At 39.7% G+C, this 22,894-nt stretch overlaps 1 protein-coding gene and 1 long non-coding RNA gene across 7 annotated transcripts; both read left to right on the forward strand.

The window, feature by feature from the left end:
• Positions 1 to 634: 634 nt before the first annotated feature.
• Positions 635 to 8,956, forward strand: LOC128796788 (uncharacterized). Of its 3 annotated transcripts, XR_008433897.1 has the most exons (6): positions 635 to 845; positions 1,752 to 1,817; positions 3,628 to 3,761; positions 3,844 to 3,981; positions 4,088 to 4,278; positions 5,913 to 8,956. It is a non-coding gene; the product is annotated as an uncharacterized LOC128796788 (long non-coding RNA). The 3 variants fall into 3 exon arrangements; XR_008433898.1 differs by lacking the exons at positions 635 to 845; positions 1,752 to 1,817 and adding an exon at positions 2,238 to 3,451; XR_008433896.1 differs by lacking the exons at positions 635 to 845; positions 1,752 to 1,817 and having other exon boundaries at positions 2,239 to 3,761.
• A 303-nt stretch (positions 8,957 to 9,259) lies between these two features.
• On the forward strand, positions 9,260 to 20,340 carry CTCFL (CCCTC-binding factor like). Of its 4 annotated transcripts, none has more exons than XM_053958762.1 (9): positions 9,264 to 10,207; positions 11,197 to 11,449; positions 13,103 to 13,228; positions 13,898 to 14,031; positions 15,664 to 15,784; positions 17,145 to 17,294; positions 17,952 to 18,112; positions 18,885 to 19,005; positions 20,147 to 20,340. In XM_053958762.1, exons 1-9 carry the CDS (start codon positions 10,190 to 10,192, stop codon positions 20,251 to 20,253), a joined length of 1,191 nt encoding a protein of 396 aa, XP_053814737.1. In that variant the 5' UTR covers positions 9,264 to 10,189; the 3' UTR covers positions 20,254 to 20,340. The 4 variants fall into 4 exon arrangements, with proteins under 4 accessions (XP_053814740.1, XP_053814737.1, XP_053814739.1 ...); XM_053958764.1 differs by having other exon boundaries at positions 20,201 to 20,340; XM_053958761.1 differs by having other exon boundaries at positions 9,272 to 10,207; positions 20,126 to 20,340.
• The last annotated feature ends 2,554 nt before the right edge of the window (positions 20,341 to 22,894 follow it).

Below are 22,894 nucleotides of genomic sequence, written 5' to 3' on the forward strand. Positions count from 1 at the left end.
CTTATCAGGTGCCTTCTTGGAAGCTGTCAAATCATTTAAATGTGTGTGAATCTGACATTTCAAGATGACAGTGTTCAACAAGTGCCTTGAAAGGAGGGGGTTTAGGATGTTTGCTTTGATGGACACTATTCAGGTTGCTCAAAACGGAAGTTTTTGAGCACTTCAGGTTTTACAGACTTACTAGAACTCAATAAATGTAAAGGTTTTTAGATGCTCAGAAAAAGTGTCATTAGGAAGCTTAACTCATCACTACAAACCAAGGTGCAACAAAGCACTCAGTGAGATCTGAAAGTTGTTAATGGCATATAATACTCAGAAATTCTACTTCCCTCCCATTGCTAATTCTCCTACATATTGTCACCTCCAAGGAGTTTGTCACTTGGGTATTTTGCTATAAAATTGTAGGTTTTTAAAGATTCTCTGAGCTGCTCTACTAACGGAAGAGCACTGCCTCTGGATTGCTATTTCCGTGGTGTTTTGCTCAGCTGACACTGAGCACACTCTGACAGCTGCTGGACTGGATGCCACGGAGTCCAGACCCAAGGGCAGCCCTTGCAATCTGAGAGAGAGCAGGGCAGGGATCGTTCTCTCAATTTCCAAAAGAAAACGTGAACCGTGCAAATTGCCTGCAGTTGCAAAAGAGTCCGTGAGCGAGCCAAGTGCTTGTTCCAGACCCTGCGCAGCGCCGGGCGATATTTCCGCCTCACAGCCCCTCTCTTGCAGGCAGCTCTTCGGCACTGACCCATCTGCAGGAGGGCAGGGGGCCCTGCCACGTGTGCTGTGCACTCCCCTCCACGTGTGCTGCGTGAACCGTGAGACTGAGCCTCTGCCACCGGCCACAACAGGTAGCAGCAAACTGGGGACACAGCGCTTCACCTCCTGCTCACCTCCTTTCCAGCCCTAACCCATACAGGATTGGGCAGATTGTAAGATATGCTGTTTGTGGATCCCTACAAAAGGCAATGTAGTTTTTTTGGCCCGCGTTCAAAATGAGGTGGCTTGTTCCGATGGCAGAGGAGTGGGAAAAAATACCCAGATTTATCACGATTAGACTGTACTTCCATTAACCTGTCCAGCATTTTCAGCTTGACAACAGATATTTCTCAAAACAAATAGAAGCAAATTTCAGCAGCCAGGAAGATGCACTGGTGCTTGTTTAAAGTCTCTAAACAAAGTCACTAACCTTTGATGCTTCATTTAGTATCAGCTCAAGTGCTCAATCCTGAGCTATATTTTAGGGAAAGTTCTGGTTGTGCCACAGTACATGCCAAGGCTGACATTACACCATGGGCACACTGGTTTCTTGCTTGTTGTTCTGCTTTGACAGATGAAATAGTTATTATTGTTATTATTACTTTATTTTCTAGCTTACTTTTACAGGCTCAGCTCTGGAGATGGGATTGAGACATGTAATTTTAACTTTGATAAGCAGTCACCCCTCTAGGGCCATTTCTTGAGGTGTGAATCTAATCTGGGGACTCTTCCCTAAAGGAATACTGTCATTTTTTTAAAAAAACCCTGTCACACCCTCAGTGTGACTATGTGAGTAATGGGCTCTGTAGGCACTGGTACCTGACCAGTGGCCAGGTATGTGTAATTCTGTTACCTTAGGAGCTCTTCTCATCTGCTGCAGAAGGTCTTAGTCATTTGGAGAGTTTAGGCCCACCAAGACTTTGACTGATTTTACCTTAGCCACAACAGAATTATGATTTTTGCATGGTTACTGTTGGTTTTTTTTGCTGGATGAACAGCAGAACCACAGCCAGGAGAGAAGGGGACAAACCATACTACCCAGCGTGAAAACCAGTCAGCAAAAGGTTAGTGCTTCCCTTTACCTTTCAGCATCTGCTCTGTTCAGTCCCACAAAGCTCAGATGGCTCCAAATCCAGTTTGCAAATAAAAATGGTTACCCTTGCTGGAGGGAAATCTCTTTACCACAGAGGTGTGTGTTTGCAGCTGTCAAGGACTTCCTGCTTCCTACTTGGGTAGGGAACAGACAAATCCTTGTACATGAGTTCAAGCACCTCTTGTTCAAGAGTTACTGTGGATGACTGGTGTTCTGCTAACTGTGCCCTCTTACAGAGACTTCACCTCCTCAGGCCTAAAGCAATGACATGGAAGCACCTTTTTATATTCTAAATTTGTTTATTTTCTCTAGGATGGGACAACCCTGGCTCCTTCCTCTTGCATGCCGTTCATTATTTCTCTGTGATGCTTTGTCTGCTAGCAGCACTGTGCTGGCAGTTGTCCTTTCAGGGTTACCCAGCTCTACCTGTGCAATGGGCTTTTTCTCTTTTCTTTAAATTCTCCCATGTACCTTTGCTCTCCCCTCAATGCTTCAGTCCAGTTTTACATGCAGTCTGACCCACTGGTCACAGTTTTGTACGTCCTTCTTGAGTCGACTCCTTTGAAGAAGGATGGCTTTAACCATTAAGAGTGAGGCAGATTTTGAAGGTTTAGGTTCTGTTTCTTCCTCTGCTATGGACTTCCCATTTGACTTTGGACATGTAACTACATCCCCAAGCCTTTATTATCTCCTAGGAAGGGGGCTGGGAGGTGACAATTCCAATTTCTCCCTGTTATGAAGTCTGCTAGTTTGGTTGATAGTTCCCAGCTAGAGAAGTTTAAAACCTAATTAAACATGATCATTATCTCTTCTCATTTTTGTCTGTGCCACAGACAGTCCTTGCTGGGTTCTCTCTAGGTTACTGTAATGCAAATTGTAAGTTCTTACTTGAAACTAAAAGCATTTACTATAAACTGTTTTCTCCTTTATTAGCAACCCAAAAGTAGCAACCTGTGTTTTCTGTTTCAAGTGAGATTTGTTCCATACTTTTTCCCCAGGAAAACAGCTTTGATTAATATTTCAAGCATTTTATAACACTAAAAGCCAAACAACAGGATAGAAAAGCTGATTACGCAGAAATGAAAGCCAGACTACATCTAAAGGTCAGAAGGCAAATGTGCCTATGTCAAGCACTACATACCTTTTGGTTCTTGAACCTGGCAGCTGGAGGAAAATCAACATTGCACAAAAACCAATAATCCTTGTAACAAATCCTCTGTTTACTGGAAAATTCTTATGTAAGTGTTAACAGGTCAGGTGAAATCCTACATACTGTACACTTCTGCTTAGCACCATTCTAAGAAGCATAAGACAACATCAGTGGACAACAATGGGATTTTTTCAATGTAAAGGCACTTTTGTTTGGTCAGTGTAAATGGTTCCTACCAGACAAATGCCACAATTATGATTATTTCTACAAACAACACTCAGTTAAGAGACCAGGAGTTCAACGGGACCCTGGAAATAATGTTTTTTTTTCCTTATGCTTTTAGGAAGACAGAATTCTGACTGCTATACATGCATCTTTGACTGACCATCTGTCTCCAAATTTACTGATTCAGGATGATATATGTGCTGTTTCCAAATTTACTGATTCAGGATGATGTATGTGCTGTTTCTGTAAAGAGAAGTTTCTTACGTGTGTGACCAAACCACTATGTACAAATGGATGGCAATCAACTTGCATTCTACAAATAAAATTAAAAACCCCAGGCTAACTTGCTAACCTTGTAGAGTTCAGTTATTTGCTCTAAATAGCACTAAGTACCTTTTTATTTTAGGTGAAGCATAGATGTTCTCTGCCCAGAAAACCTTAAACAAGAGATGGATATGAATGACAGATCAAGAGAGTTTCAGTTTGTAGAGGCAGCTCTGAATGGAGTAATAACCGTGATTCACAAAACGTGTCACCCAGGTATTCTCATCTGCTTTCTAGACACTGCCTCATCTTGATGTTTAAGTTACAAGGACTATAAGACTGACTTTGTTTCTTACAGGAGCAGAAAAGATGTACAACTAAGCCTGCTATACTGTATTTCCATTACCAGTTCCTGATGGAGAGGCCTGGGGCTATCTGGTTGTGGACTTTAAGTGATGGTTCAACATTGTAGCAGTGCAGAAAACTAAGATTTAAGGTATTTCTGCCGATAAATATCATGGACTACACCACCTGCTGTTCAGTGAAGTGACACTAATAAGCAAGTTGTTAAATTCTCCCTTAAATTTTCTTGATTTCTTTAGATTTTTGAATTAAGAAGTTGATTGGAGTCCTCAAGAAGTTTAATGCCCAAAAGGATTTGTTATCTGAGCTGGAAAAAAAGTGCACAGGAACCCACTGCTCTTCTGAACCCACCAACCGCCTCCTTACTGCTGATTTTGCAAGGTTTAATGTGTACTTGCTGCACGTGGAAGCAGAATTTGAACTCCTCTGGGTTTGTACATCTCACTCACAGATTTATTAGGACAATCATTTAATAGTCTCATTCTTCAGTGATCCTATTAACTTCCAAATTTTGGTGTCTGTTCAGCTGTGCACAAAGAGCTGTTCTCAGAACTGTTTTCCTGATTAAAGATTAACAGTGCGATAAAAGAAGGAAACATGGGCATCCTTGGAGTTTGTTTCTTACATCAGCTGGGTTAAACCTTTACTATCTTTTCTCACTGTGTATCTTCTATCTGTGTTTGGCAATCAAATTCTGCACAGCTCCAGCACGTTTCCCCCAGTTTAGTCAAAACAAGAGGAAAACTTTCTGCCTTTTAAACTTTTAACTCTTCCACCCTTGCACAAACAGCAACAGAAACCTGTAATAACTAACTAAGGCAAGTTGTATTAAAAACTTTCTTTGCTATCTGTTGGATTAAAGAGTATTCTGTAAAAACAGTAGAAACCACTGAGGTGTAGTTAACTGTATAACCACACTAATGTCTTTTGAAATGGAATAAGTGACATGCTTCCCAATAAACATCTTTCTTCCAAACAGATCCAGGCACGCAGCTCTGCTGTTTGCCACAAGGAGCAAATTGTGTATTAGTGGATGGCAGGATTGTTTCTAAATATATCATAATGTTAGATGAAACAGTTAATAGACAAATTGGAATTATGGTTAATAATTTTTAGACCACTTCCCTGACTTGTGTCTAAGCAATCAATCATCCCTGGTACTTTCAGGTCCAATAAGCTTATGTTAAATACTTCCCCTTTTATATATCCCACATTTCTACTCTATTAGGTCTTGGTTTTTTGTCATGCTATATAATTATAATAATTTACAGTATGGAGCAGGATTTTAAGAGCATAGACGATACTTAAAAGCATTAAGTCTTTTAATTTAATAGGAGTTGCTTTTGTTCTGCTGCAAGAATCACTCATATTTACAGAAATGATTTGTCTCCTGTAAGTCAAGATGAGCATTGGAGAGAGAGCAAAGCCTGGCTTTCCCCACGCCTTAGGCACAACCCGAATTTAGCTGATCCTGCATGAACAGCACAGTCCAAGCACTGTGCCCAGAGACAGCTCTGCAGCTCTGCTCACCCTCATCTTTGCATGAGAAGTGGTAATTTATAGCCTGCCTAGACACTAGTCAATCAGTACCCTCCAGCATGATTTCCATCTGGCTTTGCTTTGCTGTGCTCCCATCTTCTCTCTGTTTCAGGGATTCAGCAAGGAAACAAGTAGGACTGTATGTTCTGATGTTCCTGGGTATGAGGTCTGACTAGTTTTTTATAAGACTGTAGCAATAGGGAGGGGAGAATTGTGTTCTTTGGGGCAGGCAAGAAATCCAAGTCAGATCTAAATCCTAAGTGATGTCTGCTAAAATAAACTGTAGCTTCCATCTCCAAACCAGAGGTCTGGGGGGGGGGAAATAAAAAATAAGTAATATTCTTCTTTCCAAGTGATGAAACTGTATATTTTCTCCTGAGAATATTCAAGGCCAGTACTGAAGCACTGTCTTAATTCTGAATCTGCAAGATTCAGCTGCTTAGAACATCATCAAAAAGAACATAACTTTTTATCTCACTCATTAGCTGATGTGCTTTCTTTTTTTTTTTTTTTTTTTTAATTAAGGTTTTTGGTGGTCTCTGAAGAAATGCTTCCTATTTATGAAAGTGGGACACCAAAGGAACAAGGAGCACCAGAAAATACAGCAAAAAGACTTCAACCATTTAGTGACAGCTTCAAGACCTGAGCAACATTTAAAGAAGCCAGATGAATTAGAAGATTGTAAAAGTATCTCCGCTCTCTCTGAAGCAGGTGATGGTGTGAAGGAGGTTATCTGGTGCTGTCATTATTAAGAGGGGCAATATCTCACTGCAAAAGAGGTGCTGAAGGTAGTGATTGTCCCTGGGGCAGGAGGAAAGGAAAGGCGTGCGTGTTTGCAGCTCCCTGCTAAGGCACACACACCGCTGACAGGTGCGGCGTGAACGCGACACTTACTTGGAAACAAAAGTGAGACATTGGTGGAAAGTGAAAATGGAAAACATTCCAGATGCCAGGTGGAAAATGATATTAAAGCTGTCAAAATAAGTCACAACAAATACTGGGTTTTCTTCTAGACTAACAGGAGTCATGTTCTGGAGAAGAATAGAGGTTTCAACTACAAGGTGGAGTGTCATAAATGAAACAATTATGAGCATTGGAGGTTAAATATGAACCTATTTGTTTTGGGGTTTTATCTTTAGTCTCTTTATTTTTCCTTTTTCTCTTTCAAGTGCACTGCAGCATTCCTGATTTACTCTACAGTTTGTGGACAGGTCAAAAATGTGTAAATAAATCCTACTGTCACTGCTTCACATAGTTATCTATTCTGGGCCTAATTCCAAGCCCTGTTAAATTGATGGCAATCCTTCCATTGGCATCAGAGGACTGCAGTTTAGAACCTGTGATGGAGGTGCAAAGCATCATCACTAGAGAGGATGGATAAACAGCCTCTGCAGTCATCCAAAGTGAGTTTCTGAAACACAGTAAGGGAAGCAAACCTTGAACGACATTCAAGGTCAAATATGCTTTATGTATATGGCAATAGAACTTTTAAAAAAGACAGCTCCACCTAGCATCCATTAAACATCTTAAATATTATAAAAGACATTATTCAGATTTAAGACTGACAATCTGAACAGATAACCCAGTATTTTACTTTAAAAAATCAGCTGCACTGTTTATACTTGGGTGTAAAACCGCAGATCAGAACAAAGTTTGCTGTATTTCCTTAGTGCAGCCAAGGAAATTTATTCTGCTGATTGAGGATTTTACTTGTCCATGTATTCACTTTCATGCACTGGTAGATTCTTATCAGCAATTTATCTGCAATTTTGTGGCTGAATTTTGCTTCTTTATGCAATGTTACTTAAGCACAAGAAAATGTGCCTACATTAAATTCCTTATGCTCCTGATGAAATACTCCTAACAAACAATAATTCATTCTGAACGTTTACCCCCCAAAGTATAATTATTACTTAAAATATAAAATACATCTCTATTCTTTCGTGATGGACTTTTCATGCAGGCTGTTGATGTGTTAGAAAGAACCAGACTCCCAGAGGAATGGGTAGAAGCTTGATTGCAGCTAGAGATAGACAATGCAGCAGCAGCAGTAACTGGAGACTGTTCACACAACACACCATAATGGCCATTATGGAGCTGTTAACCTCTAGTGTGTCAAAACCTACTCAGAAACTGGTTGAATTCGTAGATTGCTGATCCAAGTGGTTCCTTTAAATTCAGCAAAAAAATGAACTGAAGGGCTATTCTGCATTTGAGCTATAAATCCTTGGAAATATCCGTTAATAATGGAAATAATGACAGACCTTTACTGTAGCTGCATGGATGGTGCTGGTATTAATAATGCAGAAGTGCAAGGCAGGACAGCTCTTAGAAGTTGATGACTGCTGAAGTGCAGAAAACCTCATTAAAACAACCTAAAGGATGGTGTATTATTATAACAACTTTTTTTCTACAGTGCCCTTCAACTATCATAATTGCACAGTATATGGAGCAACTTGAAAAGATTTAGAAATGTGTAAGAAGTAAAATCTCTGGCCACAGTCACTGGCAGCCTAATTATGTGAATATATTGTGTACTCTGCATCCTGATCTTTAGTTTTGAGAGCCCGTGGATTTGTGGATGATGAATAATGTGGTGTCTAACCAAAATATCAGCACTAAATTGCTGGAATAGATATTCAGCCTTAAATAATTGCTTTGGATTTTTGTTGATTTCAAGCAGTAGAATAGTTATGACTAAACTTGCAGTTGTTAAATGTAAACATGTTGTATTATTTTTGCATTTAAGATTTTATAGAACTGTGGATAGGAGTGGTTGTTGTCAAGGGTGTTTATGGGATTTTCAGTTGATGTCTCTGAGGATGAGGTCTAATAACGCCACCTCATCTGAGGGTACTGCTCAAAGGCCAGTGGAGTGGGCTGCTGTTTGTGCTACAGATATTTCATAAATGCCAGTTGTACTGTGGTTACTTCCACAGACAAGGAAAGCCACCACTTGGTTTGGGGCTTTGATTAGTGTTTGATAATTCAGTTTAACAGGATCCAGACCACACTGGGCTGCAGTCCCTGTGCAATGTGCTGTACCCTGCAATGCACCGAGCTAATATTTAGAGGTAAAGCTCCAAATCTAACGTCTGCACTGGCATATAATAGAGTATTCAAAGTAAGTGGGTTTTATAAAATGTTTGATGGCTGGAAATTACTAGTCTAGAAGGGTACACAAGATTAAATGTTAAGTCACTCAAAAAGTGCAAGTTTACCTCAAAGACATTTCCACAATGCCTTTGGAGAAAGAACTATTTCAACTCGTTCTCACTGAATAACCAATCCTGGCCTAAGGTACAGTGTAGTGATGCTTATACATCGCTCCACTGCCTCTGCAAAGCCACTTGAGCCAATTTTGTACAACACTTCTGTGGCGGCAGCATCAGGCGGCCCTTCAGCGGCACTCCAGCACAGGGCTCCCGGCTGGAGGCTTTCCGTCGCAGACACACAGCAAGTGCTTCAGATATTTCCCAAGTGGAGAAACCAATTGAGCTCAGCCAAGTGGGAGCAGAAGGTTAAGAGCGTACAATTAAGGCCGAGAGATCTTCGTCTTCGCTCAGAGGGTGAGAAAAGGGCAGCGGCTCTGACAGGACTTGCCGTGCGTGGGGACCGAGGAGCACCGGGCACCTGGTGCATTGGGAGGGAAACCCGCGCAGGTTCGGGGCTTTGCGTTTTGTAAGGAATTAACAGGTGAGAAGCAGCTGTTCCCCAAAAGCTGCTACCCACGAGTGGGCTCCCGCACCAGCCGCTGCTGAGGGAGCGGCACAGGGGGGCAGAGGGCGGCCATGCCGAGGTGCACGGCAGGCGCGGAGCCCCTTCCCTGCCGCCTCCCCTCGAGGGGCAGCCCGGGGGGACCCAGCTCTCTGCGGGGGAACCGCCCGCAGCGGCCGAGAGGGGCCTTGGGCCGGGGGAGCCCCGGGCGAGGAGCAGGGCTGGGGCTGCTCCTGAACGCCCGTGGCGTGCCCTCGTGTTTAACCTCGAACAGCATCGCTCCGCAGCGTGCGGGGCCGTAGGGCTGCAGGAGAAACCAGGCCCGAAAGGGTGGCGAGGCCAGGCTGACCCCAGCGGAGGCGAGGAGCGGGGCCGGGAGCGCACTGCGGACGGGACACGCGTCCGCCGGGCCTGTGTCCCGAGGAGGCGAAGAACGCCGAGCCCACCGCCGGTGTGTGTGTGCGGGGATCCCGCAGGGCCCTGATCCGTGTCCCGAGGAGGCGAAGAACGCCGAGCCCACCGCCGGTGTGTGTGTGCGGGGATCCCGCAGGGCCCTGATCCGTGTCCCGAGGAGGCGAAGAACGCCGAGCCCACCGCCGGTGTGTGTGTGCGGGGATCCCGCAGGGCCCTGATCCGTGTCCCGAGGAGGCGAAGAACGCCGAGCCCACCGCCGGTGTGTGTGTGTGGGGAGCCCGCAGGGGCTGATCCGTGTCCCGAGGAGGCGAAGAACGCCGAGCCCACCGCCGGTGTGTGTGTGCGGGGATCCCGCAGGGCCCTGATCCGTGTCCCGAGGAGGTGAAGAACGCCGAGCCCACCGCCGGTGTGTGTGTGTGGGGAGCCCGCAGGGCCCTGATCCGTGTCCCGAGGAGGCGAAGAACGCCGAGCCCACCGCCGGTGTGTGCGGGGAGCCCGCAGGGCCCTGCCCGGGCCGGGGGCGCTGCCCGGGCTGAGCCCGGTGCCCCCCATGGGCCTGGCCCTGCGTGTTCCATGACTGGGAGCTGGCGCAGATCCGTGTATTGCACAAAGAAGGGCAAGAAAAGAGTGCAGGAAGCAAGGCGGCAGGGAAACCACCAGACACGCTCCTGATGGAGGTACAAGTTCTGGTGAGGTGGAATTAGAGATATGTTGTTCCCTGTTAGCTTCTGCTATCACACCAGTTTGGTTCTGACTTAAGCGTTATTTCTTGGGCTTAAGTATCCAGTCCCCTGTACATATTTTTATAATTTTGTCTCATTTTTAAAAGGACAAACTAGAAGTTTAGACTTTCTAGATTCAGAGAATATTCTGAGTTAGAAGACCCAGATTATCAAGAAGATACCGAGATGATATTTAACTGTTGAAATTCAGACAAGTTTTTAATTTAGTTCATCAGTTTGGTACTATTTGTTTGACAGCCTCCATCTCTTACGTGGCATTACAGAATTTCCCTTTTTCTCCTTAATTCAGTTAGTTCAATCCTTCAGTCATTGTTAAAGCTGGTTATGTAATACAGTCCCATTTGAAATGAATTTATTAAAAAGAACATGCAACACTATTGTTTTGTTCTGTGCTAGTTATCATAATGGTTTTACAATTAAATACTACATTTTTTTCTTATAAAATTCATGCATCACTAGATAATTTCTAAGGTAGGTCATATTGCCATATTTGAGTCTAGCTAATGCAAGAAGTATCACAACCTGGTTAATTGCTATATGACAAAGAAGGCATTACAATTAGCCTGCAGAAGTCCTAAATTTGTTAAAAAGTGGGGTATAGTTCTTATTTCCTTTTAAAAGTACTGAAATGAAGTTTTAAATCTTTTCTTTAAAGATACGTGTTCCTGTGTTCTCAATGCTGCAATCTTAAAATGATGCTCTGAAATTTTATATAAAATTTTGAAGAGGGAGAGCATAATTTTAGTAATTATTCTTACTTAAGTGTAACTTGCCAGTTAGGCTGCTGTATGCTAAATGCAAATTTTGTCCATCACATGTAAGACTGAAAATCAGAAGGAATTGGTGGCTTGCATTTTGTTGACTGCTCAGTTGATTTGCCACTAGCAATTGCCTTTAATTGAGAAAGTTGTAAAACATATTCCTTTTTAAAATAGATTGACAGAGATAATGATGCCATTGCATTTGAAAATAACATCCAGCAACTGAGCCCATGTGAAGAGGAGGAGGGAAAGGAAGTTTTTTCCACTGTTGAGGAAACAGAGAGTCAGAGCTGCAAAGGGGGTGATGATTTGTCAGACTTACTCAATAAAAGTAAAGAGCAGGAATATCCAACTGCATCAGAACAAACAGTTGTAAGAAATCTCAAGAATCTAAAATTTGAGGCTTGTGCTCCACATCAGGAAAAAGGTAAAAAGTTAATAATCTTTGTAGTTAATTTTTAGATAAGCCATGTTAAGTAAGATTTTGAGCTGAGGTTGAAGTTTTGCATTAAATACTCACAGTGGTAATTGTTTAGATTAGGTTAAGTCTTAACATTCTGTGGAAATTTGGAAGAAGAAGTAATACCTTCATCCCTAAGTGCTCGAAGATCTTGTTCAGGCTGATGTCATCTGCTTTGTGTTCAGGAGAGACATTTTGGATGGCATTTAGAAATAAATGGTCTTTTGAACAGTGTGTGGTATTTGAAACCTCCAGGGAGATTTCAAAGTTAATGTTGTATAAGTGCCTTTGAATAAACCTAGTAATTTATTTAGTGTCTTGATCCACTCATTCAGCTTCAAAATGTGCTTGTTTGAGGGTTTATGGTTGAGCTTAGAGTGATTCCACATTGCTAGCAGAGGGTGGTGGGCACTTACCAATCAATCAATACCTGTCAGCAAAGCCTTTCCCAGAACCTAAATAAGAGTAACAGAAAATGGCTGATTTAAGATGTTAGAAATCTGAAAGTATGTTACAGAAGTTAAGGACTGATTCAGAAGAGAACAGATGAGCATCTGTTTCCCTAGAAACTGTGTGTGTACTGTAAAAATTGGATGACATCAATGATGTTGAGTCTGTAAATGTGTGTGTTGTATCTGGAAGTTAAGGTATCTTGGCTGGGGTTCTCTATGGATACTGTACAAATTGCTAATGTCCCCTGTTTCAGTTACAGCCTTTATAGGAAGCACATTTGAGCAGTTTTAACAAAGCTAACAATGTTCCTTTGTGTGGGCATGAATCCATAATGAATAAATGACAATAAAGTGGTTTTGTTTGCTTTTACTGAAATGAAGTGTTATCTGCACATCTCTGTGTGGTATAAAGCATTGTATAAAATGGATTTTGGTCTCAGCATGAAAATCATTACAGAGAGCACACTTGGGAGCTGAGACAACTGTTCTGGAAAGACTCTTCAAATATGACGTATTTGCCATTTCACAGTTTCAAATCTTCTTCATAACTGGAAGTGTTGCACATTTAATCTTAACTTGGTAGTCTCAAAAGAAGTTCATTACTCTTGTGCCCCAAACTTTATTCTATGACTTCACCAAAGAACTGATTTTTTTCCCCTCAAATTCAACCAGTAATTTTAAAGAGGCTTTCACATCATTATTTTTTTACATGCACTATATAGATCCAGGAGCACCAGAAAGCTGGGAATAGCTTAACCTGCCATTTCCAAATCTTTGCATAAACTTACTTAGTGCTAAGTAGTTGTTATCAAGAAATTTGTTGCACGGGTTGTAAGTCTTACAGATGGTACCGAGAGAGGAAATCTCATTCCTGTCTTGGTAGTGAGGGCAAGGGTAGGAGTTAGTTTTCCTGGGATTAGATTCTAAACTGTATCACTAACAATTAACACAATTTTGGGGGCAAATCACTTAAGTCTTAATGAATCCTTTGATGTAGAATTTCGAAGTAGTTTTACCCAGACTAAAGGGACTCTTTAGAAATCGGTACCATTTTTTGAAAAAGTAAAGTCATTATTTTGTGACATGTACAGTGTAAATGTGTCTTTGTGAAAGATTTACCCTGGAGAAACAGAATGTTTCAACTGTTTTTTCTGCACATTCACCTCAGCCAAGTTACCAAGTCTTAGGTGTCATTTGAAAACCCATTTGGATGAGAAACGTCACGTGTGTCACCTCTGCCCGAAGGCCTTCCGTACAGCAGCTCTGCTGCATAACCATGTGAACACACATACAGGTACCTAAGGCTTGAAAATCCTTTGTGTTACATACTGTCTTCAAAACTGAATTAGCAGGCAAGTGGCTTTGCCTTAGAGCTGTGTTCTGTGATCATTTTATGCTCAGAAATTCCTCTGATTTTCTGTGGCGTTCCGCACTGAAAAGACATGGTCTGTAGTTAGGAACTCTGTGTGTGTGTGTTTGTTTATTTTGTTAAGTACCATTCTTACAATTCTTGTCAGCTGTGCTTCATTCCTGCATGCAGAATAGAATTTTCTGTGATGTTTTCATTTTGCTATATAAACATATGAAGCAAAGTGATAAATTGTGTTTATAATAAACTTACTGTGTACATATATATGGAAGAAATTCTTTACGGGGAGGGTGGTGAGGCACTGGCACAAGTTGCCCAGAGAATCTGTGGTTGCCCCATCCCTGGAAGTGTCCAGGGCCAGGTTGACCCGGGCTTGGAGCAGCCTGGCAGAGTGGAAGGTGTCCCTGCCCATGGCAGGGAGTGGAACAAAATGAGCTTTAAGGTCCCTTCCAACCCAAATCATTCTATGATTTATTGTATGTAAAAAATCAGAATATCAGAAAAGGTTCTATTAAAAAATTCAGCATGTTGATGTAAGGCAGACAAATCACATTGCTGTGGTGTTGAATAAAAGTCTCATGTGTATTGTTGCAGGGAACAAGCCCCATAAATGCAGTGAGTGTGACACAGCCTTTGTGACCCGAGGGGAGCTTTCAAGACACAGGAGGTACAAACACACTTTGGAGAGGCCTTTCAAGTGCACAATATGTGAATACTCTAGTGTAGAAGTAAGTACAGCCTTACTGAAACTTTTGGGAGGGTGTGAAGGTTTTCATGTGCCAAGATTTTGATGTACATACAATTTTTGCCCAGATTTTTAACCATGAGAAGTCCAGGCTCTGCTGATGGCCTTGGACACACTGATGGATTGTGTTTATCTGTTATGGTGCTTCAGTGTTACTGCAAGGTGGCTGATGGCTACAACTTTGTAGTGCCATGCATTTATTTAATTTCATTACGTTACATTTCATTTAATTTCATTACATTACATTACATTGCATTACATTTCATTTGTGTGCATTTCATCCCCATAATCCTGCAAAAAAGGAACAAGCAACCTGAATTCCTGGAACCCTTACTTTGTCCATATACTATTTGCAAATGTGTTGCTCCAAATTAATATTCATACAATTATTTAGGGCTTTTTTAACTAGTTGCATTATAAGAGGTTTTTCTCTTTTGTTGTTCTAAAATTGCTGCTAGACAATGTGTTTGTGTGATTTTGGTCCTACAAAAGCATATTTGGTCCTCATTTACACTGAGTTCATGTACTGTAGGACAATACTAGCTAATGTTTAAAAAGAAGTTCATGTATTGTTGATGTTGTATGGGTTTTTTCCAGGACTAGAATTTTCTTCATCAAGAATAAAATACCTTAGAGCCTGCTTAAGGGTGCACTTGGAAATTGCAATTGAATTGGGTGCACAGGCTTTCAGAAATGCATCTGAGATTGAATCACTGTCACAGTTTAGTGGGTGTTCAGTATCTGAATTTGTGCTGTGTCCAGATCTAAAGCTGTAAGCAATCCTGAACTTTATTCCATGCACCTTATCTTAATAATTAGATTTTTGATAGCTTGCATCTTTAAAAAGCCTGACAGCTGATACTAAATCACCCTATTGTTTCCCTTGTTTCAATAAGGAGTTATTCAGCATTCACTGCTCTTACAGAACTCACATTCCTGTAAGCTTTACCTGAATGAAGACAGCTGAAAGAGCTCTCCAGTGCTGCCATGCAAATTACTTGACTTTTGTGTATCAAAGGTTGGCAGTCATGTTTAATTTTATTTAAGTGAATAATAGTGTAGATTTAAAGGAATCTAGCAGTGAATTCATTAATTGTGTTCATAAATGGAGGAACTGAACATTTGATAACTCCTAATCACATACCTACAATATTTATGTAGAGTGTATCAGAAAAACAGCATTAAAAAAGTAGAATTGAATTAAACTTTGTAACTAAGGTGTCTCATTGGTAATTGAAGGTGAATAGACTCTGGATAATGAGTTTGGTCTTCCATTTATTTTCCTGAGTATTTTCAAATAATTTTATGTTTGGTATATCCAAGTAGTCTGACATTACTAGGTATCCTCTTTTTTACATTTTATCTTTTTAGTTTTTATTATAAAATTTCCCATTTTGCTGATGTGGACCCTAAATATGAAAGTAAGTTAATATGGGGAAAGGGTGCAGAAGTGTCCTAAAACCACAACAGGCTGCACGGATGTGAGAGTGCTAATTCTGGGATTAATGCAGTGTTTTCAATTGCAGTAGGTACAATATGTAAAATTTCTTGCATTTTAATTAAATATATCTCTAATGTAGATGTTACTTTAGAAAATCTCTCTTTTTTGTCTGAGGCCAGCAAGATGAGGCGCCACGTTCGCTCGCACACGGGAGAGAGGCCCTACCCCTGTCACCTGTGCAGCTATGCCAGCAAAGATGCCTACAAACTGAAAAGGCACATGGTAACTCACACAGGTGGGATTCTGGGCTAATGATCAGGTCCAGGGCCTCAGCTCCTTAATATTCATAGGGTTAGACCAATCTCATTTCAGCCTCAAAATTAGCCCTTTTTAAATTTGTGATTTGGAGTAAAAACATGTTCTCTTTCAGTGTTCTGGATTTGGCAGTTGGAATCACAGTAGTTAGTCTTGCTGTTCCTCCTAAACTTCTTTTATGTTAGAAAAAGATTTCATTTTCTGAAAATGAAATTGTGATTTGGAGTAAAAACATGTTCTCTTTCAGTGTTCTGGATTTGGCAGTTGGAATCACAGTAGTTAGTCTTGCTGTTCCTTCTAACCTTCTTTTACATTAGAAAAAGATTTCATTTTCTGTGGGTCAAGTTGTCACTTCTATTTCTCAATTAGTTGATTTTACATGGAGAGGTATCTATGAGGGATTTTTAAATATTTGTTCAGAACATGGATATTGTTGTGACCCCAGATTGCCAGCAAGTAATTTGGTCAACAAAGAATTAAATTGCTTGAATATTGAAAGCAGTGTGTTCTTGTCATAACTCCATAACGAGCAAGTCATCTCAGGGGCAGTGGTATCAATCCTATATTTCAGGGTTTAACTTGGCTCAATTATGATATGTAATTTGTGCTCTGATTAATGCTTTGGGTTGAATCAGAGTATGACAGCGTGGTTTGAATCAAATTTTCCAAATATCCCCACTTGTCACGCATTGGTTCATATCTTGAGACAGTTTGGTGCAATTAAACTGAATTATTTTTTATGAGAGTCAACCACAAGAGTCCAACCACAAGAGTTCAACTCTTGGCAAGGACTTCTTCCACAGAACCAGTCTGGAGTTGGTTCAAAGCTGTGCCAGTTGCCAGTGTTGATGTAATTTTCAATGATAGTCACACCTGATGTGGCTTTTTTGGGGAAAAAAGGCAAGAAAATAACTTCCTAATTTCCATTCCCACCATTATCAATGGCTGATGGTGTGTCACTCTTATCATGATGTTTTACTGCGTTGACTTTCTCTCCTTGTATATTTGAAGATAATTCTGCATTTTTGTACATGAAGTATTCAAGGAAGAATAGATGATAATTTAAAATAATCCCTGATTCCTAGTTTAGAATTATAAATGGCTTTATGCTTCAGCAGTTTGACTTGTGGACTCAGAAATCCAAGATTTTGTGTTGCAATCAGTTATGTAAACTTCTGGAGTCTTGTTTGGCCTTTTGTGCACCGTCAGCTAATATTAACTTTTGGTTGACCTAGAGACTGTTGCTGTTAGAACATGGATGTTGGATTTAGTGGGAATTTGAATTTATATCAAATAAGTAGAGTTTCTAAGCATATGTTGTTTTAATTTCTTTTCAATAGGTGAAAAACGCTATGAATGTTACGTTTGCCAAGCCAGATTCACTCAAAGTGGTACCATGAAAATCCATGTGTTACAGAAGCATGGAGAAAATGTGCCAAAACATCAATGTCCACATTGTAGTACTTTCCTTTCCCGAAAAAGTGATTTGGGTGAGTTTAAAGGAAAACACTGAAAACAAAATGTAGAGATAAGGAGAGGTGACATCTCTAATTTTCAGAAAATTTCACCAAATATGTTATAGCTGACTTGATATTATCACAGAATATTTTAAGTAAAATGTCTTTGTAGTTTTACAGGTAAATTCCTCCTGCAAGGAGATGTGGTGACATCTTGTGGTTGATGTTTTAATTTGTTTAAAATGCAAAGTAGCAAGTATTTAGCTTTTTCTTTTTTGTTATTTGCTTGATACCTGTGGCACTGTGACCTGTTTTTTCAGAAGTAGTGTTGGTAGCAATAGAGCTGATCAGTAACAAAAAAACCTACATAGAATTTTAAGTTTCCAGAAATACATGAAAATTCTGTGTTAAAACTGTTTTTTTTTTTAAGTATTTGATTTGTTAAACGCTTTCCACTGAAATCAGTAAGATTCAGGCTCATAACTGCTTGATTTCTTTGGGAAGTTACAACATCTTGCTGCAGCTTTTGTTTAATCTTAAACTGATTTGTCTATTTCACCCCACTGCAGAGCGCATGGAGAGCTCTTTTTTGCTTTCCTCTACAAGATTTGCATTACTCAGGGCTATTGTTCAAAACTCTGAAAATAAAACCCTTGCCATTGAAACGAGTTGTTTTGAATACCTGTCCAGGTGTGCACCTGAGGAATCTGCATTCCTACATGGAAGAGGCAGTGAAGTGCAGGGACTGTGAGGCAGCTTTCCACGAGCGCTACGCTTTCCTTCAGCACAGGAAGACTCACAGGAGGGAGAGGAGCTTCAGGTGTGCTCAGTGCAGCTGCACGTGTAACCAGGTATTTCAGTTCCTGGGAAAATGCTGCTCGCTCTGGTAGGGGTGTTGTGAGACAGAGTTGGGGGTTATATTTACATTTAGAAAATAAAAACTTTTGTGACTGCAGTCCAACTAAAATAGCGTAGTGGTGCTTATTTCCAGGGTAAATCTTTCACAAATTGAAATGGATACGCTGGAAGGATGAGTCTATCTTCTTGATAAATCTTTTCTACGTGGACTGCTTAGAAGTGTGAAGTAAGAGCAGTCACTTTCAGGGATGTTGTGATAAAGAACAAAATGTAGCATTTGAGCCTGGAATGTGATTTTCAGTGGTGATGCAGAATAAATTCAGTCTGAAGTGAAAAATTTATTTTAAAGAGTACTTTTAGGACAGCTAGGACCCATTCAGCAAGGAAAGTAAGAAATTATTACTCACTTGAAAACCATATGCAATGAGAAAATATTCTCTTTTTGGGTTAACTGTGCACACTTTAAAGTAAATGTGACCCTTTTTCCACATAGAGATTTTACATGTGAAACTTTATTGCTTATCCAGGAACCAGAAGATGATAAAGTTTATTTTATACTCACCAAATGGCAATGTTCTTTTAAAGCAGAATTTTAATATATATTCTGGAAAATCTTCAGGAGTTTTATGGAAGTTGTTAACTAAGTCAGTCTTCCACTAAGTGTTCCAGAATTTGTCTGTCAGAGCCATATTTGCTTTGTGTCTGTTAAATTGCTTACACAGATTAATATTTGATTGATATATTTGTTCTTCATTATGCTAACAGAGTAATATGTGTAAGCGTGCTGAAAATCGTGGATTGGTGAGGGCAAAAACTGCTACACCCAGAAAAGGAAGCAAAGGCAAAAATAAAATCCATGAGAACCCGAAGTGTGCTAAGCCAGAAGGTAATCAGTGACTAAGTTAGAATTTAATCATGTAAATTAGAATCAAGACTAAAAGGCTAAGGCATTGAGTCTTCCCTGCTGCTTCATTGCTGTTTCACAGTGAAGCTAATAATGGAAGAATACTTGAGAATAGGCTTTAATGTGTGTCAGAAATTCTTGTCATGTGAGTTGGGTCTCTGCACAGGTACCATCCTGGGCTGTTCCCTGCTCGAGTTCCTAAACCCCCTTTTTAGCAATGCTTTGGGATGATTTTTGTGCAGTAAGAGACAAGAATGGAGACACACTTAGGCCTAGGTGTCCCTAAACCTCAGCCTTTGTATTAGATTGTATCTGCACTGAGAAAATTTGACGTGGTGAGAGGAAGAAATGTTGGAGCTTTTCTGAATCTAATGAATATATATCAGCAGCTGAGTTTACATTAGCATTGACACTTCTGTTTTCACTGGTGAGGCTGTAATGGTATGGTTAGAGAGAAGTGTCACAGCTGCAGTGTTTATGTTCTTGCAGTAATTAGATTTTGCTGCTTATTAATGTTTTCCTACATGCAAACAATTTCTTTTTGGTATCTTGTAAATACCTTCATCTGAAAGCTTGATTTTCTAGAGCTGTGATAATGTATCTTCAGATGTTGTTCATGCAAATATTCAGTTCATTAATTGACTCACACAAAACCTAAAAGTTTCTGTGTTGTTCCAAAACTTTTTCCCCAAAACTTGCAAGTATTAATATATCACTGTCTACATGTTGCACAACTTGAAGAGGCCTGTGGGATCCTCAGTGTGGCTTTGCAGATGATGACTTGTGAGACTGGGGCTGTCAGTGATTTGCTGTTGCTAATAATTAAAAAATAAAAAGTATGCATATGATAATTAAATTTCCAGTTAAAAAATGCTTCATTTTCCACTGATGAGGATACCAAACTCAGTAACATGGCTTGTAATGTAATATTGAACAGAAGATACATTCATTCCCCAAGTAAAGTTCAAGATAAAAGATGTGCTGTAGTTACATATTGGCAGCATCTTCTCCACTAAATTAAATTGCAAACTTGTTAAATTTATTGAAATATTTACTTGTCTTTCTGGTTAATCATCCCAATATTTAATTTTTTTTTTCAAAGTTGCCCTGAAATTATTCCCAGGTGACTCTACTGTGGAAAATGAACGTTATGCCAGTGAGATTGTTCCTGTTTTAGATGGGACAGAAACAGCAACGCCGAGAGAACACAGAACAGAAGCAACTCATTAAATGGATCCTCAACATGATGGACAAAAATGCACAAACAGACTTCCTTGTAATTGGGCAGTTCAAAGTGTGGAACTACCTCCAGTTAGAAAGGTGGAAAAGCTGCTGGTTGGAAGCTGTTGGAGCCCTTCTGTGCTCATGTTTCTTCTTGCTGCAGTTTCTACTGTGTAACCTAAATACCATTGCAAAGGGTGAAAGTTAGAGGCAACTTCCACCTGGTTTATTACATGCAGGTAATAACAGTGGCAAAAATCAGCTAATTTCAGAGTTATTTATTAAAGAATGGATGTGTTGTCTCCCCTTGCATTTGTTTTTTCCAGCTTTACTCATAGAATTGCAGATTTATCTGAGGCAAGTTTATCCCTCAGTATCACTGAGAGCTGCCTGAATTTCAGTGTTTATCATTTGCTGAGGTGAGCAGATGAAAGGCAATGATTTTTTAGTACAAGGTACATTGACTAAACCTCCTTTCTGCAAACACTTTCGTTTCTAATCCAATTCATGATGCAATAGAATGCATGACACAATTTTGTGGAAAAGCACACATTTCTAATTACTACTGGTAATTAGAAACTTATCTTTTGTCTGAGTTTTTCTCAGCTCAGTTAGCTGGGCAGAGAGAACTGCATGACAAAAATGCAGGAGGAGCAGGGTGGCAGAGAAGTGTAGAGGACCCCACATTCTGGCAGTGTAAAACCTTCTGTGACCTTAAACTGATTCTTTTTTGAATGCAGGTGGGATCTGTTTTCTTTAACAGGTTCTGTTCTCTTTCTTGCAGGTGTTCCCATGGAAGTTTGTGATCCTCCATTTAGCACCAGATCCAAGCCACACCCACGACTTTGATTTTAATTAAATCTTCAATAAAACACAACTGTGTTACTTAGGAAAGTTCATGTTCATAGAACACTTAAAAATCAGAAAAAATTTAACTGTCAAATACAATTCTCTTAACTTTCCTTAGGTTATAACTCTCAAATACAATTCTCTTAACTTTCCTTAGGTTATAAGAACTATTGGGTTTAACTCTTAATAATTACTAGAGTCATTACAGTAAGTACTATTAATTTTTATGATTCATTACAATGATCACAATTGCCATTTATGCACTGTTCACACTTTTTTTTGGTCATTTATAATTAATACTTGGAAGCCTCATAAAATCTTAAATACTTTTTAAATATTCATCTTTAATGCTGCTATTCTTTTGTTACATTTCATTATAAATAAGTACTGGGCTTAACTAACAAATATTAAATTCAGTTGTTACATGACCTAATATTATTATTTGAAATGCCAAACCCTCATCCCAATTTCAAGATTAACATCTGTGTTTATCTTCATTATGGTGTGGGATTTGACCAGTATTAAATGGTTTGGGTTTGTAGGTTGGGCAGGCTGTGGTTGCAAGTTCTGCTGATGTGGTCAGGGACAGAAAATACCTGTACTGTGCACCCCAGGTGAGCTGCAGGCTCACAGCAACTGTAACTTTTAACTCTTTTTACTTTGAAAAATGAAAAAAATGAAACTTTTAAGGTTTTGCCAGTTAGTTTATTAACATAGCATCTTTATCCTGTACTTGGTAATGTGTCTACATGCCTGTTCTAGGGTAACTCCTTTAATTCAGCAGCTGTTCTGTGACCCAAAGCAGTGCCAGGAGCTTTGTGCCACGCAGTGTCCCCAGTATCTCCCTGCTCACGGTGAGCAGATAAGGGAGGATGTTGGGATTAGCAGGAGATAATTGCAGTTTTACAGTAAATAATCCCATTTATAGAGACCACAGCAAAGGCCTCACCAAGCCCTTCATCAATCATCTCATGAAACACATGAACAGGAATTACCACTTGGGTAACAGAAACCTCCTTCAGTTTTGTAGCAAACCCTGAGAAGTCAGAGGGCTTGAATTCATTTAGATTCATTATTGATTTTGTCCCTCCATTACAGATCTGTTACTTCAGTGTTTATAAAGTTTCATATTGATTGCTCTGTGTCTGTTTTCATGCTGGTAAAATTTTAGGAAGTTCATTTGTTCTTACAAGTGACAGGACTTAAGAATACTTTTGTTCATTATAATTGCTTAAATAATATTGTTAACTTTGTTCTTGTTGAGCTGTTTCCATTTGTGTTACAAATTCTAAGCAGCAGATTGCTTGGTTAAAATTAATTTTGGAAGTTGTTTACATTCCTTGATCAATTTGCTGAATATATATTGTGCATTTGAATTGTTAATAACAAAGCTGACTCATTCTGTGCTGACATCTAAAAATCAGACTACATAGAGTGGAATATGAATGTAGTAATAAAAGATATTTTTATCTCTGAACTTTCAAATTATTATTTCAGTAGTTAGAAGCTATAAATGTGTCATTTTGGAAATCAAGAAAGAATGATTTGACCTCCTCAGAAGCCATTCCTAGTGGCTTTATGCTTTTTAACACCAGTGATTTTTCTTCATGATTAAGAGTTTGCATAACTATGCAAATGCAAATATTTGCATCACTATTCTGATTTATATTTTACAAAGATAATTTAATTTCATTATATATCTCACATATTTTAGACCAGTAGATATGTATTAATATCTTTTAGAGCAATACATATTCTGAACAGATGCCAAATTTAAAATATTTTAATTTACTAATTGTGG

The sequence above is a fragment of the Vidua chalybeata genome, chromosome 17 (assembly GCF_026979565.1).
Source record: "Vidua chalybeata isolate OUT-0048 chromosome 17, bVidCha1 merged haplotype, whole genome shotgun sequence".
NCBI classification, from domain to species: domain Eukaryota; kingdom Metazoa; phylum Chordata; class Aves; order Passeriformes; family Viduidae; genus Vidua; species Vidua chalybeata.